General features: G+C 50.6%; 1 protein-coding gene across 1 annotated transcript in view; it reads right to left on the bottom strand.

The window, feature by feature from the left end:
• cdk14 (cyclin dependent kinase 14) overlaps nt 1–15,246 on the bottom strand; it is a 99,799-nt gene that overhangs the window by 39,411 nt on the left and 45,142 nt on the right. The window contains exons 9-10 of the mRNA XM_056601538.1: nt 10,462–10,582; nt 6,530–6,623 (exon numbers count right to left, since the gene is read on the bottom strand). Of these exons, the coding sequence (XP_056457513.1) occupies nt 6,530–6,623; nt 10,462–10,582 (215 nt within the window). The remainder of the gene's footprint in view (nt 1–6,529; nt 6,624–10,461; nt 10,583–15,246) is intronic.

Here is a 15,246-nt window from a genome sequence, read left to right as displayed (position 1 = left end):
ACCGCCGAGGTCGGTCCGCTGCCGTGGAGTGAGGAGGTGGGGTAGAGCGGAGGCAGTGGTGCATTGTGGGTAGGCAGGCAGGATCTGTGGGTGCAGATCAGGACGGGGGGAGGGGGACCGGAGCAGAAGTCACGACGCCGCTGCGTTGTATGCAGTGTTCATTATTGATGGTGGAGATTAGTACACTTTGAAGTGTGTGGGGGAGAAAACAGGAGAGAGAGAGAGAGAGAGAGAGAGAGAGAGAGAGAGAGAGAGAGAGAGAGAGAGAGAGAGAGAGAGAGAGAGAGAGAGAGAGAGAGAGAGAGAGAGAGAGAGAGAGAGAGAGAGAGAGAGAGAGAGAGAGAGAGAGAGAGAGAGAGAGAGAGAGAGAGAGAGAGAGAGAGGATAACAGGCATGTGGGTTGGAGGGTATCCGAGTGAATGTCATTGTCTTTGTGGTTTGAGGGGTGTGGGGGGGAGGGCTTGTCAGCCACAAGGAAGTGTGTGTGGGGGGGGGGGGGGGAGGATGAGGCCAAGGAGGAAGAGACTGATGCATCACAGCAGCAGTCAGGGCCCCCTAAAAAACAAAACGTGTTCTCCTCATTTCCAAGATCACGGAAGGAGAACGAGACATGCAAAGAGAAAAACAAGCAGATATCTTATTCTGCTTGCGAGTGAAAGGATAAGGGGGAGGATTCTCATGTCCTGCATGCGGCCACGCAGGCGTTTCCAGGGATCGCATGCTGAGGTTTGTTTTTGCGCTTGTTTTGCGTTGAATTCCGGCCTGGCAGCCATGTAACTCAAGGAGGCCCCGTTGAAATGCTGCAGACACCCTGATCCACACGGAGCAAGGTCATGGCCCCCTCATGGGCCGCCATGGGCCGCTGAGATACACGGTGTTTGCACGTGTGTGTGTGTGTGTGCAGAGAGAAGGGTCAAGGGCAGCCAGGAAAAGAGATGCAAAGAAAGATCCATCAATAGGGAGATTCCTGAGGTCAAAGGGCAGATTCCAGGCTTCAAGTATGTGCGCACACACACACACACACACACGCACACACACACACACACACACACACACACACGCACACACGCACACACACACACACACACCTTAAAAATAAATGCCACCCACCAAGCCAGCCAGACTCAGCTAATAGGTTAAGTTTATAAGCGTGCAGCCTCGCCCCTCAGTCTGCAGTGCCGTTTGTTTACATACCTCTTCAATCTCAGAGGGTGACGAAGAGAAGGATAAGCCCCCCTGCCTGGGAGACGCGCAGCAGAGAGTTGACCCTTCCCTCCCATGTTAACCACTTTCCAAGACCAGCCACGACAACAGCGTTCCCTGCATGTTTAAACTGGGGTGAGTCCATGAACCCACCGAGCTGGCCCTGCCAATCAGAGCGCCCCCAGCTGACTGGACAAGACCATACTGTGCACAGCAAACAGTGCACGCAGACATACACACACATGCAGAAAACCCTTACTGTCAACAGCAGGACAACAGCAGCATGCTCTGCGCCGCTTGATTTGTTTTCGCAGCAGTCTTTCACTCATCCTCATATCTCTCATATCTCTCCCATCTCCCTCCCTCTCCCTCTCATATCTCTCCCATCTCCCTCCCCCTCTCTCCCTCTCTCCCTCTCTCCCTCTCTCTCTCACACCCTGTGAAGTGTGTATAAGGTGATGTGTCTGGTTGTGGAAGGCGTGTGGCTTTGCTTTGGGGATATTCAGACCTAGATTTCACTGTTGGCCCATTTCTTTAACTTATACCGACACACCTGTCAGCAGGGGCCAAAGGAGAAACACCCACACAATCTTACTGATATACACAGACAAAATGGAACCATAGGCCATAGAATAACATTAAATTCACACACAATGTAACAAAGAGGTGAATACATAAATCTATATATATAGAGTTGTAGTGATAGCGCAAAACAGAGGGACTAGCTTATATTATTGTGTTATATTTATGGTTTTCATTCGGCCTTTAAGGTATGAATTTTCTAAATTAAAAGGTTGTATCAGCGATTCTAGGCCGAAACATAAATGATCACATTCATCTGATCTTTCCTCACCATCCGCTAGCTGCCCAACCCATAAGCAGGCCTTCAAAAAAACGTGTCTCTGTAGGCAGCCTATGCTCCAAGATCGTACCCAAAAACTAAATGGTACTACCAACCACTCAAAACCAAAATAAATAGTATTCCAACCAATCACCGACAAGGGGTGGGGTTTTGCGATGCGTTCATGATAGTTTTTACTGGAACGCACGAAACACGGAAGGGAGGGATCTCACGTCAAATACCAACAGAAGTGACGTCACCCAACATCGCTGAGACAACCTTTAAGTAAAGGTTGTTTTTTTAAACCAATCTTAAACATCTACCCAAAAACATGCAAGTTAGGACCTGGTTAATGTCTATGATTTGAAGCAAACTGATCCCTTCATATTAAAAAGGAAATGTTTGTGTTTTGCTCCTGATGCAGAGTGCCCATCCTGTAGTTTTGTGCGCTGACCTTTCAATTCCCTTTCCCCCCACTCTCACTTCCACAGTGACAGCCCCGCACCTGCGTCTCTGCGAGACAGCAAGGGAGACAGACAGAGAGACAGAAGGGGAGGAGACAGAGAGAGAGACTGAGAGAGAGACAGAGAGAGTGACAGAAGGGGAGGAGACAGAGAGAGAGACAGAGAGAGAGACAGAAGGGGAGGAGACAGAGAGAGACAGAGAGAGAGAGGGACGGAGACAGAGACAGAGACAGAGACAGAGACAGAGACAGAGAGAGAGACAGACGGACAGATATATAGACAGCAAGAGAAAGACGGTGAAAGAGAGCAAGAGATGAAGAAGAAGAGCTACAGAAAGAGAAAGAGAAATACATAACTAAGAGAAGACAGTGATAGACAGACAGAAAGGGAGGGAGAGAGAGTAAGAAGACGAGTAAGGAGATACAGATGGAGAGAGAATGGAGCTGGAGTGGCTGCGAAACAAAGGTTGTGCGAGGATCACCACGTTAATGTCAGGTGCTCTCTGACAGCTTGCCCACGAACTGTTCGGCCAGACTCTCTGCAACGCACAGCATTTCCATAGCAATCATTTCCTGTCTCCCGTGGGGCTGGCAGGTGAAACACGGGAGGCATTAACACAGCAGCCGCAACGCCATATCAATGGGCTAACTTCTGTCAGCCTCCGTCAGAAGCTTTATGCAAAGAGAATATAATGTATAATTGTGAATTTAATGCACACGCCATGTGTTCCGCACACAAATGGCCCAACTTGAACCACAACTACGAAAAGGCTACAGACACCAAGAAGTCTGCTGGGTGCCAATTAATTGGCCGCTCTGTAAGTACACTATGTTTAAGCCTGCTGTGAGATAGTAGGAGCCTTCTTGTAAATTACAGTGCTGTGAGAAAGCTTGCCACCGGCATTAAGACAGCCCAACGATTTCCTTTGAAACTAATCTCAGGGCAGAGTTGGGATTGTCAAGTCAAGCTGCAGCCATAAGCCAAACAGCGCTGCAGACCGCCTCGAAACCCCCGCACCCACCACCACCAGCCACCCAGCCCTCCCATCTGTCCACAAGGCAGGGGTTTGTTGCACTGACTCAGCCCGGTCCCGGCGCTCCTCGCCACGGCTGCTCCTCGGAGCGGCTGCTTCTCAGGTAATCCTACTTAATACCACCGGCAGTGCATGCACCATCAGACGCTGTGAGCCAACGAATAAATAAATAAATAAATAAACAACGAAAATACTGCCACACACACACATCCGCGCAGAGGATAAGACCACATAGTCACTCTCCCTCTCTCCCTCTCTCCCTCTCTCGGTTTTCCTCTGCTTTTAGCCGCTCTAAAGCTGCCAAGCCAGGCTCCTACGAAACACATCCCTCCCACCTCCGCCACCGCCTTCTTCTTTAGAATAACCTCAGCGGGATCATGATTCATACAGAACAAATAGCCAACCTTTCCTCAACGGCAGCCAGGATTTCCTTTGGGTCCTGAGACTCAGACGTCTGGGTCCCCCCCCCCCCCCCCACACATAATTCCATCCCTCACCAGCTGACCTCCCTGCACCACCTCTGTCCGTTACCCCACCTCGTAAGCTGCTGATGTTGTTGCTAATAACCCCCACCTCTCTGCATTACCACACCGCGGGCCTCTGGTGTGATTGTACAGCCGGCTGCACCCCCATGAGCCCTGCATCGCCCGCAGACACACTCCTCTCCTCTGCGTCTTTGTGCTCCCTGACGGCGGCTGGAGCAGGAGGAGGAGGAGGAGGAGGAGGAGGAGGAGGAGGCAGATCGGAGAGGGAGGGGCGGTGGAGGGGGGTAGTCACGAGTCCCAGCCTCCACACTACAGATACGAGTTATTTTGTTGATTTCTTTTTATCCCTTTTGGACCACAAATAGCCATCGATTTTGAAACCTCCTTTTCCATCCCTCCTCCTTTCAGCCACACCGGACCTCCTGGGACGTCTCGCTTCCTTTTTTATGTGTGTGTGTGTGCACAGTTAACGTGTGTGTGTGTGTGTGTGTGTGTGTGTGTGTGTGTGTGCGCGCACGCGTGTGTGCGTATGTGCGTGTGTGCGTATGTGTGTGTGTGGGTGCGTGCGTGCGTGCGTGCGTGCGTGCGTGCGTGTGAGAGACACCCTTAAGCACTTCCCCGCTGCCCCTCCATCCACCATTCCCCCAAACACACCAGCACCACGTCCTCCAACTACAACCCCTTCACCACGTCCTCCACTTCCACCACCACCACCCCCCTCAATCAATCGAATCCCAAAAGCACAAAAAGCCCCTCCTAGACGGGGTGGTGGGAACAGGTTGGGGGTCCTCTGCTGCGGTTGCCCACCAGCGACCGGGAGCTCTTTGTCTCCACACCTGGCTCCGGCCCCGTCCCCTCTCCTCCCCCTCACTTCCTCTAATCTCCCTAATTGTCCTCCATTAATTATTCAGCCCTCGTGGCTCTGGGAGGACTACGAGTATGAATATGAATTTCGAAAACGAGACAATTATACACCTGCCTTGCACCACTTCAATTAGCAGCGAAATTGGGATTTCAGATGAAGACACATGAACAAGAATGTGGTGTGTGTGGCCGCGTGTGTGTTAGTGTGTGTCTGTATACACGAACGTGCGTGTGCGTGTGTGTGTGTGTGTGTGTGTGTGTGTGTGTGTGTGTGTGTGTGTGTGTGTGTGTGTGTGTGTGTGTGTGTGTGTGTGTGTGTGTGTGTGTGTGTGTGTGTGTGTGTGTGTGTGTGTGTGTGTGCGTGTGCATACGAATGTGTGCCTAGCTTGTGTGTGTGTGATTGTGTGAATGGAGGGTTAGGGGAGCGATAAGCCAGAACTCGAATCACCCTGGAATACTGATGTGGCCCCACGACCCCTCCCCCCCTCCCCACCCCAGAGTGAGAGGAACTGACAGAGATGTAGCCGTCAGGCTACTGTTCAACCGTTTCCCCGGGCGGGTGAGGATGAGGATGAGGATGAGGATGAGAAACCCCCCCCCACCCTCCTCAAACCTTAAAAAAAAATGTTTCTTTATGATAATGGCCAGGATCAAGAGGTTGTTGGCCATCCCATAATGCGTGACGCGCTATGGCGACCCATCGCCCTTCACCGGTGAGTGCCTCATCATTCACTCCGTAGGTCAGCCCGGGGTCAACAACCCGGGGTACTTATGCATTTCAACACTCGCTTTCCCTGATTCTTGTGCTCACACAACGGCAGGCGTAAAGTAGTGGGGTTGAACGGTGTCTCCTCAGACGGAAACACACAACGTGAACCTCAGTGATGGGGAAAAAAAAAGAAAAATGCTGGGAGAGCTTTGAGGACAACACCGGTCTGGGCGATCAAACCACGGTCGAAGCTCTTGGCTTCACTAAAACAACAATTATCAATATCATTTGTCAAAATCACTTCCTCGTACAGATTCTGCCAGAGAGCATTTAACGTGCCTGCCAGGAATGTAAACAATAGCACCATAGCGCTGGACTTTTAGAATCAATGTGCTTCCGTCGGTACGGAGACAGAACTGCAGAGTCAGCTAGTGTTTCGACAAATGATATTGGTGACGGATGTTTTAAGCGACGCCAAGCGACCGCCAAGTCGCTGAACGACGTGCGCACACACACTTATAGAATTGACCCCACACAGACAGCGGTACCGGAAAGACTAGGTGTGCCGAAACATTAAGAGGGATTTAATACATTTTCTTCCAATAGGTGAATAGTAAAATGATCACAATTTATAATCCTCTATATTATTGATTATTGTTCATTCTAAAGCTCTTGCTACATTCCAATTCACATTTGATTTTTCTGATCCTTTATCCTGCCGGTGTGTGAAATATTGTAAGAATCGCTACTAAACTAGTTAGTTTATATGCTAACCTGGTTATAAAGTCTGCTATTTATCATGCCGTACGACTGTAGGTTGGAGGGCCGTTGCTTTGTGGATGGGATTGTGGTGTGCCTTAGCCCAACAACGTTCAGAAACCACCAGACTTTGGTGGACTATATGCTTCAGCAGCAGCCACAGTGACTCACCAGGAATATTCTCTCCAGCTGGTCCTGGATGTCCTTCATCCCAGGAAAGGCTGCCACTCCCTGGATCATCTCGATGAAGATACAGCCTACACCCCTGGAACACAGACGCAACAGAAGATATTAAGAAAATAAATCGACGGATCGAAGAAGCTGACTAACAAATGACAAAATCGGCTTCTCGGCAGAAAATACACAATGTTCTCTCGCCGTTCAACGCTCCCCCCTGTCCGGACTATTGCTTTGTAAACCGGATAGTTTCCGGGGAGGATGATACGAAAGTGCATGTGTCAAGAAAGAATGAAAAAACTAAAAAGATGAGTGCACCGATTCACTCCACATGGGTGAATCGGTGCAAAAGGTGTGAGCGGTGGGGGTCACGCCAGGTTCACCGTGGCTCACCGCTGAGGAAGCTGCTAAATCAAACCGAAAGTTGGAGGAAGAAAAGACAGCGAGAGAGAGAGGGAGAGAGGCACAGGGAGGGAGGTGGCTGGAGGTGTCCAGGAGAGAGGAAGAGGGGCTTGGTGTGGGAGCGTGTGCAAGAAGTGTGTGTGTGTCAGTGTGTGTGTGGGTGTGTAAACTGTTGTCAGAGCTCGTTTGTCAGAGAGCTATTGTTTCGTGACAGATTCACTTTGCAGCCCAGTGCACAGCGCTGGGCCGTGGCTCTCAGTGCCGCGGCCACGGGTGACGGACCACGGACGGATGGGGAGACGGAGCGGGTCAGACACGGAGCAAGAGGAGGTGCCGGTGGAGGGAGGGAGGGGGAGAGAGAGAGAGAGAGAGAGAGAGAGAGAGAGAGAGAGAGAGAGAGAGAGAGAGAGAGAGAGAGAGAGAGAGAGAGAGAGAGAGAGAGAGAGAGAGAGAGAGAGAGAGAGAGAGAGAGAGAGAGAGAGAGAGAGAGAGAGAGAGAGAGAGAGAAAGAGAAAGAGAGAGAGAGAGAGAGAGACTCGTAGAGGCATACGGAGAGAGAGAGAGAGAAAGAGAAGGCAAAGAGGTGAGACACTCATAGAGGCATACGGATAGATAGTGAGAGGGGGGGAGCAAAAAGAGTGGGGGAGTAGGAGAGACATTCACAGCATGCTAAGATCCATTTTGGCTGGGGTATAACCTCATCCATCTCCATAAGCCTCCTATAGGAGCCCAGGAGCTCCAGGACTCCTATTGGAGCTCACAGAATGTCTTCCTCACTGGGGTGAGATGTGCCAGAGTGCATGGAGTGCACAGTGAAAGCAAAGACTGTAAAAAAAACTACTTAATCCGTGGGAAAAGTATATAGAATATCTGCCAGATGCCTTTTATTGGCTCTAACATTGAGCCACTATAAAGTACAATATAAAGAACTACATTGATGATTGAAATATTAAATAGATTACAGCCCTTGAATGCTTGATGGACTGATACTATATACGTGCACAGAGAGCATAACCCCCCCCCTCAACATAATAATAATAAATAATAATACATTTAATTTAGAGGCGCCTTTCAAGACACCCAAGGTCACCTTACAGAGCATATAGTCATCATAAATCGTTTAAAAAAACAAAACAAGACATTGTGGAAAAAATAAAATAAATAAATAAACATAATAAATAAAATAATAAAATAAGATAAGAGCAGTAATTCAAGTTGGCTATGTCTATATCTATTTCTGCCTCACTGTTCATCATAAATCATTCATTGTTCCTTTATATTCTATTCTGATTTCAATCCATTGTTTCATTAATAATATCCACTAGTCATGTGCGTGTGTGTGTTTGAAAATACTGTGATATTTTATTCACATCAAGGTTAAATATATGCCACACATGTTCCTGGCAGCGGGGAGGCGCCTCCCATGGGCGGTGGTTAAGTAGCGTGAACCCGCAGCACGCTCATGCGCTCCACTCACACATTAACTCAGGGCTGTTTAAGTGAACCATTCATTATTTAATGTATTCTGAGGTTAAATGATTCATCGTTTGTTCTGATCGATGGCCGTGCCATCAGATAGCGCTTTGTCTTATTGTCTTCCGCGGCTCGACGTTTCAATTTATTTTTTGTTTCAATTAACATGTGTCCAAAAGGAAAAGTGCTAAATGAACCTCAGAATGGTAATGATGCTTTGTGCAGCTTTCTGCCGCTCGTGAAATTCACGAGCGGATATTTCACAAAAAAAGCCAAGACAAAGGAAATAAACTGCCATGTTGACAATACCATTGCCTGTAAACTAAATACTAGGATTATAGGGGAAATAAAAAACTAACAACCAATTAACCTTACGCCACTGGCTCGATCACGGTATACATAAAACCAAAAATCGACAGTGCGTAATGAAAATACGACAACGTAAGAAACACAATGGGCAAATAAATATTGTTCCCTCATGTTCTTTGGCTGAGAGAAAAAAACCCTCATGTGTTCTGTACGGGCCAGTCCAGTGAGGAACAGGACAGAGAGAGTAGACAGGCTCTGGTGTTCCCTGGACACGGCCTATTAGCTGAATGCATTACCTTCTCCTCGTAAAGCCCGGGCAGGCAGACCACTCACACCTAGAGGGTAAACGCACTCCTCCTCTGAGTCACGGAGAGGAAACGGCAGAATACATCCTGACGATCGGGGGAGGGGGTTGTGCCGCTGTTTGTGTGCGCGTGCGTGTGTGCGCGTGTGTGTGTGTGTACGTGTGTGTGTGTGTGTGTGGGGAGGGTTTTCAATATGTATTCTTCAGAGGGTTTGCTTGCTGCCCATCCACCTGCTTATGAAAAACAACTCATCTGCCCCCCCCCCCCCCCCCACTCCCCCAACTTTTGATCTTTAATTGGCCGCGGTGGGAAGCAGATGGGGTCCACGGAGCGGGGGTCCACGGAGCGGGGGACCCCATCGCCGTCCGCTGCCTGTCTTGAGATAGATGTGAACACGGCTAATTATCCAGGTGGGAGGAGGGCTCTGATAAGAACCAGCCCAGCCCATCTCTCTCCGACCGCACCCACAAGCCCCTCTTCACACACACACACACACACACACACACACACACATTCCCCCCTCCAGACACACACGCCCTGCCTCCCAGATCTCCCTGGCTCCATTTCAACCCACCCTGAGCCGTCGCTGCGTGCCTGTAATGGGGGAGCGGGGGCCTGATCTGAAGACAACGGCCCTGGACACATTAACCCCGCTGTTGATCAGTGATGTCATCGTATAAGCTCTGTGGGTGACTGGGGAGGAGGAGGAGGAGACTGAGGCATATGAGCAGGAGGAGGAGACTGAGGAATATGAGCAGGAGGAGGAGACTGAGGCATATGAGCAGGAGAAGGAGACTGAGGAATATGAGCAGGAGGAGGAGGAGGAGCAGGAGGAGGAGGAGGAGACTGAGGAATATGAGCAGGAGGAGGAGACTGAGGAATATGAGCAGGAGGAGGAGACTGAGGCATATGAGCAGGAGGAGGAGACTGAGGCATATGAGCAGGAGGAGGAGGAGGAGCAGGTGGAGGAGGAGACTGAGGAATATGAGCAGGAGGAGGAGACTGAGGAATATGAGCAGGAGGAGGAGACTGAGGCATATGAGCAGGAGGAGACTGAGGAATATGAGCAGGAGGAGGAGACTGAGGCATATGAGCAGGAGGAGGAGACTGAGGAATATGAGCAGGAGGAGGAGACTGAGGAATATGAGCAGGAGCAGGAGCAGGAGGAGGTGGAGGAGGAGACTGAGGAATAAGAGCAGGAGGAGCAGGTGGAGGATAAGGGGGAGTAGGTAGACGCAGTGCAGAGCCATTAATAGGTGAACATCGCATGCAGCCTGGAGCAAACACCGATCGCAGGACAAGGCTGCAGATGTATGCTTTAGTCCTGCATGAGCAGCACTATGCTATTGTAGCTGGAGGGGCAGTGGGTCGAAGGGACAGAGGTGTGTGTGTGTGTGTGTGTGTGTGTGCGAGTGTGCTCGGTAGGGGCATACCCACCACATGTCGAGGCAGGTGGAGTAGTCGGTGGAGCCCAGGAGGACATCTGGGGGTCGGTACCACAGGGTCACCACCTCGTTGGAGTACGTGTGGCTTGGGACGGACTTGGCCCTGGCCAGACCTGGACACACACACATACGCACGCGCACACGCACACACACAGACGCACATAAGCACACACGCACAAGGGAGAAAGCCTTATGTTAGCAATCGTTATCATTGAGTGACCTTCAGCGGTGCTCGCAGCGAGTGTAATGCACCATGGGAAAACAAGGTGAACAGCTTACCTGACTGACAAGGCTTTATATGGAGCATTGTGTTGTTTTTTATACCGACCTCCCCATACATGTACACATAGGAGTATAAAATTACCCCCTGATTAATGTGATGTGCCATGTGTTTTTTTACTTTATTACCAAAGGAATATCAACTCATCAGAAGGATGTGGTGTGTCTAGAGGACTTTTGGCAGACCTTTGTGCTAGAAAGAAAGAGAGAGAGAGAGAAAGAGAGAGCGAGAGACAGACAGCCTATGAAGGTTGGGGGGCGGGTCAAAGTGCAACAGTAGCTCCTTAATGAGCCCGGTGGCATTAGCTCTCCGGCTCCTCCCAGGTGGTCGTTTGGTTTAATTAAAGTGTTTAAGTGTGGTTAAAAATGTACTTCCCGCCCCTGGTGTCAGTCCTGTGTGTGTGTGTGTGTGTGTGCGTGTATGTGCATCTTTGTGTGCGAGTGCGTGTGGGCTACGGGGACCAGATCAACGGCTAGGGGATAGAGGGAAGTGAATCAGCACACCCACAGGAGAAAGGACTCGTGTTGTGACGTGGGCTCTCCTGGGGCTGCTTCTCTGCAGCCTCCGGGACCAAAGGCTGTCATTTCCACACGCAACTAATCTGTCCTGTAAATACGTAGCTAGCAGCTAGCTATTAGTGGCTGTTCGCGACAGAGCACACACAAACGCACACACACTGAGCCCACTCACACGGAAAGGCTATCTTTTTCCCAGTGGGTAACACGTGGGTCGTGTCGTGTTGTGTTATCTCTTATATGTGTGCCTTCGTGCATGCGTGTTGGTGTGTGTGTCTGGTGGCATTTGTCATTTGTGTTGAAAGAGTGGGAGCTGTGATATGCGTGTCCATGTTTGCTCCGATCTATGCATGACAAATGTTTTCGAACAGGATTTTGTGTGTGTGTGTGCGACGCCAATGTGTGTGTGTAGGTGTGTGTGTGTTTGTGTGTGTAGGTGTGTAGCAGAGGAGGGCGAGACAACTGGACTAGCTAGCTGAGGGGAGAAAATAGAAGATGAGGGGAAGACACCTGTTCTGGCTAGCTTGCGGGAACAATAGAAGAGTAGGGTGAGATACCTGGACTAGCTAGCTACAGTCCAGTATTGGAAATCGTCCTTTATATTCTCCATCGCTGCTACAACTTGGAGTTTCACCCTCTCTAAAAATGTCATTACAGGTGACTAGTTACCAGTGACATTTTACCTTGGAAAACCCCAAGAGGCGAACTACGATGGGTATGTGTGTGTCTGCGTGTGTGTGTGTATGTCTGCGTGTGTGTGTGTGTGTGCGTGTGTGTGTGCGCGCGCGCGCACACACGTTTGAATGAGTGTGGCGAGGATATGGGGTTATTTTTTACAAGCCGATCACCCAAGGCTTCCCCCTTCACCTCCGTGCACACACAGACACACAAACTAGCACATCTTCACAGACAGACACACACACACGCACAACACACCACAATCCTCAGCCTCCACGTTCCCTGAGCTCAAAGCGTAACCTATCAGTAACCCTAGCTATGCTGCCCAGGTGGCTACTGGGAAGAAGACGGTCACCCATGAATTATACATCCGTGTGTGTGTGTCCTCGCGGCAGCACTCGAGGCAGGGGCTCAAAGTGTGGGGTCGCGATGTTAGCGCGAGAGATACTAATGAAAAACACACCTCGCAAGGAAGCAGAAAGGAGGGAGCAGCGGATGAATTGGTTTATCTCCTCGGGGACAAACAGCCTGGTAATCGTTTGAAGTTGTTGTTTTTGTCTTCTTTAGGTGGACAACGCGGGGTTACACAAATTATGGTCCACATCCAAACAGCAGTAAGGAGCAGTCCCCGCCCTCCAGGGCCGCTCGCATCAACAGGACAAACCGACGCTTGATAAACGGCCATTTGTCTTTGTTCTCCTCAACGACAACAACAGCAGAAAAAGGAGGAAAACAGATATAATTTGTCACAGGGGTAGAAAATAGTCGGCCGGGAGAAAATGAAACGCGGCGTTCGATTCATCCCTCGTCAAGCTGGCAGAATATCGGAATATCAATAATGAGGCTCGAAGAACTGAATAAAATAATAACTCCACCATCATTGATCTTAAGATATTCGAGAGAGAGACACCCACACACACACACCTCCGTATTCCAACTTTACGGTGTGCGCGTCCCAATGAATAATTGTGTGTGCCTCGCAGATCATTTATTGTGCGACATGACACAGTAATAACGTGTGAACACCGGGCCTCTGGCCTTACACTGCATATCCCCCCGCCCCCCCCCCCCGCCCCCCCCTCATCTTATTTATGCAAACAACCCTCTCCACTCCCATCAGGATGCTAACAACGGACGATTCCTCTCGCTAAGCTCGGCACGGTGTCAGTGGGAGTCCTTCATTATGCCGAGCCGTGCGCTGGGTGTGCTGGTGACCTAGCGTGCGCACGCCCCGCGCACCCGAAGAGCCTTATTAGTGCACAACCAGCCGCGGCGGGAGGCTGTCCTGGCATTCAGGGAGGGCCGTTCTCCGCTCGGCTGCCCCTGCCGCTGAGGACATCTGAAGTGTGACACGGGGACGACCGTAGGAACGGGTCAGGGAAGGCGTCGCCGTGGAAACGCCTCCTGTAGGGGAGCGGGCCGTTCATTTGGACCGACCGGGAGTGCCTGGGGTTGTTGTTCCCGCCGCCTCACATCCAAATGTGCATCCATGTGGAACCAAAGTGGACCCGCTAATCAGAGTGCTCCTGCTTTGCCGGCTGCCGGTTGCCAGGCGGCGTGCACATCAAAACCAATTTCCATATGGGCCACAATCTGCTAACACGCATGAATCTCTGATTCCTCCAATCATGCATGTGACTCTAGATATGGATTTCCTTGCATTTCCCGGCACTTTCAAACGGTGTGTGTTTCGATGTGTGGGTGTTTCGGTCCGTGTGAGTTTCAATGTGTGTGTGTGTTGAGATCATTGTTTGTACACATTGTATATTCCCTATTGATTGTTGCATGCGTACCCATCTACGGACATGTGGCTGTGTGTGTGTGTGTGCGTGTGAATGCATGCGTGTGTTCGTGTGCAGGCACATTACAGGTTCCATCTAGCGTGTGTGTGTATGCGTACGTGTGTGTGCCCTTGCACCACCTGCTGTTGTCCCAGCTCATTCCCCAACACAAAGTGGACGGTAATGAGATTTGCATTAGAGCCTGTTGAGCCCGCCATGCTGTGGGCTGCTCCACACACACACACACACACACAGAGGTGTGTGGGGTAGGGTGGGCTGGTAGATAGGGGGGGCAGGGTGTGTTTGTGAATGAGTGTGCGGGCTAGGGGTTTGCGTTTGGAGGGAAGAGTCTGTGTGTGTGTGTGTGTGTGTGTGTGTGTGTGTGTGTGTGTGTGTGTGTGTGTGTCTGGGGTGCGGGGCAGGGTGTGTGTGTGTATGTGAGGGGGGGGGAGGATGGTGTGGGTTTGTGTGTGTATGGTAGGTTGGGGGGGGGGGAGGGTTTGTGTATGTGAGGGGGAGGCAGGGTATGTTTGTGTATGTGTGTGTGTGTGTGTGTGTGTGTGTGTGTTGGGTGGTGGGCAGGTGTGTGTAAGTGAGTGTAAATCGGCATACAGGGGAGAGGAGCGGGAACGGCGCCCGGATGCTCAGCCCGACACGGAGCGGGTTCCTGCCTGCGGCACGGAGCGGATTCCTCCAGCTCCTCTGTCGCATCGCTCATCGCTCCTCACTCCTCCCGCCTCACTCCTCCTGCCTCACTCCTCCCGCCTCATTATCCCAAGCAGCTGTTTCCTCCCAGCGTGGAGAAGTCAACTCTTTCAAGTTCCCTTCCCAGTAAACATATTTGTGTACATGCCGCTGTGCCCGACACAGAAAGTCGCACACACACACACACATAAAGCGCACACACACACACACACACACACACACACACACACACACACACACACACACACACACACACACACACACACACACACACACACACACACACACACACACACACACACACACACACACACACACACACACACACACGTGTCTGCACATGCCGGCGTTATGGTATAGTTAACAGAGGTAAACTTTCCAAGCTTCACATTTTAATTATGCCTACGGTGTGTGTGTGTGTGTGTGTGTAATCACACGCGACTGAGTGACGGGACAGGAGCAGGCGTGTGGTGCGCTGCTGGTACAGATCCAATGGAGGCTTCTCGTTTTTGTTTGTACATTCCTTTTGTTAACAATCCTCGTCGAGGGGGACAGGGGAATTGGATCCATGCATTTTATTTACAATTCTCCCTTTAGTTCCTCTAACCATTAACCCTTCCTCTAACCGTGGATTTTTCTTCTGTTCTTCGATTTCCTCTTTCCTCGTTCTTTTGTTTGCACTTTGCACTAAAACCTGGTCCGCCGGTTTGGTGATTTAAGCGCTGCGAGTCTACGGTGCGTTAATTAAAAGGTCGTCGGAGCGGTTGGCTACGGAGGGGAAGCGGGTGCGGAAGGAATGGCGGAAAAAAAGCTAAACG

This window comes from Gadus chalcogrammus, chromosome 11 (assembly GCF_026213295.1).
Source record: "Gadus chalcogrammus isolate NIFS_2021 chromosome 11, NIFS_Gcha_1.0, whole genome shotgun sequence".
Lineage (NCBI taxonomy): Eukaryota > Metazoa > Chordata > Actinopteri > Gadiformes > Gadidae > Gadus > Gadus chalcogrammus.
Note: the sequence above shows the minus strand (reverse complement) of the source record. Positions and strands in the feature narration are given on the sequence as shown.